Raw genomic sequence first — 3866 nt, forward strand, 5'->3', positions numbered from 1 at the left:
ACCAAGGTTAAGAAACAATGATTCTTTAGGCTTAACATTTGCTTACAAAAGTACCAAGTTAAGAAACAATAATTCTTTAGGCTTAACATTTGCTTACAAAAATGCCAAGATTAAGAAACAATAATTCTTTAGGCTTAACATTTGCTTACTAAAGTACCAAGGTTAAGAAACAATGATTCTTTAGGCTTAACCTTTGCTTGCAAAAGTACCAAGGTTAAGAAACAATGATTCTTTAGGCTTAACATTTGCTTGCAAAAGTACCAAGGTTAAGAAACAATGATTCTTTAGGCTTAACTTGCAAAAGTAGCTGTTTTTTTTTTAAAGAATGCTTTAAATTATATTACTATTGAAGAAAGTTCTGCACTTACTATAACAAAAGTTTTGCAATGAAAAAGTACTCAGTTTTGTTCTATTGAGATTAATTGATACTGGCAATATTTATGGTTCTCTGTACTTAAAGAAGAAGAAAACTTGTTTAATAAAACATTAAATATATTTTTATTTCCTGTTTGTTGTTTTGATTACATGTAACATTTCAGATTAAATTGAATTTTTCTGGGAAAATTTAAGAATATTTTAATGTTGTCTAGACCTGAAAATAAATATATCTGTATAAGGTATTTTAAAAAGGCTACGGTGTCATATTTATGGATTAATTTTGATGAGAATGAGATAGTTATGCCGTTCATGATTAAGTTGTTTCTTAAGTTTATATGATAGAATGTAAAATTAACTTTTGATTTGCTTTTCTTCTGCAGTGATGTGTATTTGTCATCACGAGACAGGCAAGTACTAGACTGGCATTTTGCTAATCTGGAGTTTGCTAATGCTACACCTCTGAACAACTTGTCACTGAAACACTGGGACCAGGATGATGATTTTGAGTTCACAGGAAGTCATCTAACAGGTTAGATTTTATAGAAAATATTATTGTGTGTGTGTGTGACAGGGTAAATTTTATTTAAAAAAGTAAAGTGTTAATATGTGTCTAACAGGTTGGATTTTATAAATGAAAACCAGTTCACACTTTTTTTTTTTATTTATAAAAAAGCATTTTGTATGTGGTTAACAGATTGGATTTTATCTTTAAAAAGTGCTGATATATCTATAAGTAGTGTATTTCATGAAGCAATTCAGAAAAAAAAAGGGTTATTGTTACTGCAGAAAGTTTTGTACCAAGACATAATCTTTGCGAATGTGTTGGGAAATATTTTATTCATGATTTTAATGAAACATTTGGAATTTTTGAGTTCTTTACCATGAAGTAATAACAGTATAGTATCTCTTTTAACACTAAATGTCATACACATAATGTTAATTAACTTGTTATTCAAATAACAGTATTTATTTAAAACTATATTTTATCAACTTGTGATATTGAAGAGCGAAAAAACATCAAAAATTAATGGAATATTTCTGTTTACCCGAGGCTTCTCTCTTATATCTACTTCTCCATAATAAATGTTAACTTCAAATTAATATAATATTAGAATAATTAACAAATTAATTCAAAAGTTTTATCTACTAGCTAAAACTAGCCAAAGCAAAACAAGTTTTAATTTAATCGTGTACTAAAAAAGCTTCCATTGTAAAAGCAGAACATATTTAAATTGGTAATTTAAATATGTATTATCAATAATCTGTGTGTGGTAAAACAGAAAAATATATAAAACTTACCTTAACACCATTAGATGGAGCTTTTTATTAGAAGCTTTAAGCACAGGTACACTTAACTGATTTTTAGTGAAAAATTAAATGTTATTTTTTCTGAGTTAACGATAGTTACTGATTAATTACAAAGTATACAATACAACTTATGTATATAATAATTTCACAGTTATAATTAATCAGTAAGAAGAGTGGGCTTGTGAATGAGGTCTTTGACTGGACAAACCCAAAATTATATATGCTTTTGAGAAAAATGATGAAAATAGACAAGTTATTTAATTCTGTATTTGAACTTAACGATAGATTATGTTAGGGTCATGATTTTCATTTCTTATGATGATCTTCATTATGGCCCTGATTGATTCTTCATTTAATTCAAATATAAAATTAAATCATTTTTCTATTGACAATATATTTTATTATAAAACAGTATAAAAAAGACAAAAGCATAAGTTTTATCTTTTTTTATCATTTACCAAACATCATTCTGTGATCTTAACCTTCTGACCTGAAAATTCACCTTTACTCTGAAACTTCCTTCTTCTCCATTTTTGTGGTTTTATCTGTAAGTATTGAATGTTATTGTTATTTACAATATTTCCTTATGGATTTTGTTTGTTGTAAACCAGCCAACTGGGTCACTTTCATTATTGAAAGAAAGTTTAATTTGAATTGGCCAGATGAAGTGTTGTTGAAATGCTATTATACATTTTTCTTAACACATCTCCAAGTTGACTTAGTGAAAATCAAGATTTTTGAAGATTTTCCCAACTTAGTTGGGATCTCTTATCACCCTGTTTGCTCTGTTTAGTAGTTAGTGTGTTGGGGTATACAGTTGGAGTCCATATTTCGAGATGGGCTGTTACTGAGTACACTACAGATTTTCAGCTGAAGGTGTATTACAAAAGTGACAGTCAACTCTGCCATTTGATTCAAAGAGTTCAATAAAGCCCTTGTGGTTGCAGGTGCTGCTGTCTGCCTGTCCTTTGGTCAGTGGTTCGAAATCTATACCTCTAATCTAGAGGGTCTCTGACTTGGCAAACCATATGTCCAGAAAGAGTCGTTCAAGTTGAAACTTCCAAATAAACAAAGAAGAAAGATTTTTTTTGCAAAACAACATCAGTTTAAAGACAGTGGAACAAGATGGACTAAGACATGAAATGTTGTAATTATTGTAATTCACTGAATGATTAGCTGAGTTGCCTCTGTTAGTGATGTATCTGGCCAAAATACCAGTAAACATCACAAGGTTTGGTCAGCACAAGTGAAGGGTCTTTTGAGGTTTAAATGTGTATCTTATGAAGTTGGTTATCCTTGTTGACCTCCTTACTTTCTGCTGATGTATCAGTTTGTATTTGTATTTGTTTATAAACATCATTGTACACTGAAATACTCTTTCTTGTTTATTAGGTATGACCATACATAGTTTTATGGAAGTGACTAGGCAGTGGTCTTCTTTATTTCTTTTTTGTTTTTGGATAGTGTAATCAATCATAAGTATTTGTGAAGACTTTTTAAGTATCAAGAAACTTATGAAGAAGCTAGACACACAGTAGTTTAAAATCTAACACAGGAGGAACTTCCTATTCTTTTTTATTATGAAACATGTAAAATGTACTATAGCATGATGAGAAAGAACTAAAGCATTCAGGAAGGTTGAATTGTGCATATGAATTAATGTCACCATAGTACCAAACTCAATAGATATTGGTAGGAATTGTGGACTGAATGTCACCATAGTACCAAACTTAATAGATATCAGTAGGAATCTTAGAATAAATATCGGTAGAAATCTTGGACTAAATGTCACCATAGTACCAAACTCAATAGAAATCTGTAGGAATTGTGGACTGAATGTCACCATAGTACCAAACTCAATAGATATCAGTAGGAATTGTGGACTAAATGTCACCATAGTACCAAACTCAATAGATATCGGTAGGAATTGTGGACTGAATGTAACCATAATACCAAACTCAATAGATATCGGTAGGAATTGTGGATTAACTGTCATCATAGTACCAAACTTAATAGATATCGGTAGGAATTGTGGACTGAATGTCATCATAGTACCAAACTTAATAGATATCGGTAGGAATTGTGGACTAAATGTCATCATAGTACCAAACTTAATAGATGTCGGTAGGAATTGTGGACTAAATGTCACCATAGTACCAAACTCAATAGATGTCGGTAGG

General features: G+C 30.2%; 1 protein-coding gene across 1 annotated transcript in view; it reads left to right on the plus strand.

Moving 5' to 3' along the window:
- Positions 1–3866, plus strand: part of LOC106464174 (lysine-specific histone demethylase 1A-like) — a 192498-nt gene that overhangs the window by 37998 nt on the left and 150634 nt on the right. The window contains 1 exon segment of the mRNA XM_013924296.2: positions 759–907. Coding sequence (XP_013779750.1) covers positions 759–907 — 149 coding nt within the window.

The sequence above is a fragment of the Limulus polyphemus genome, unplaced genomic scaffold, assembly GCF_000517525.1.
Source record: "Limulus polyphemus unplaced genomic scaffold, Limulus_polyphemus-2.1.2 Scaffold1579, whole genome shotgun sequence".
NCBI classification, from domain to species: Eukaryota; Metazoa; Arthropoda; class Merostomata; order Xiphosura; family Limulidae; genus Limulus; species Limulus polyphemus.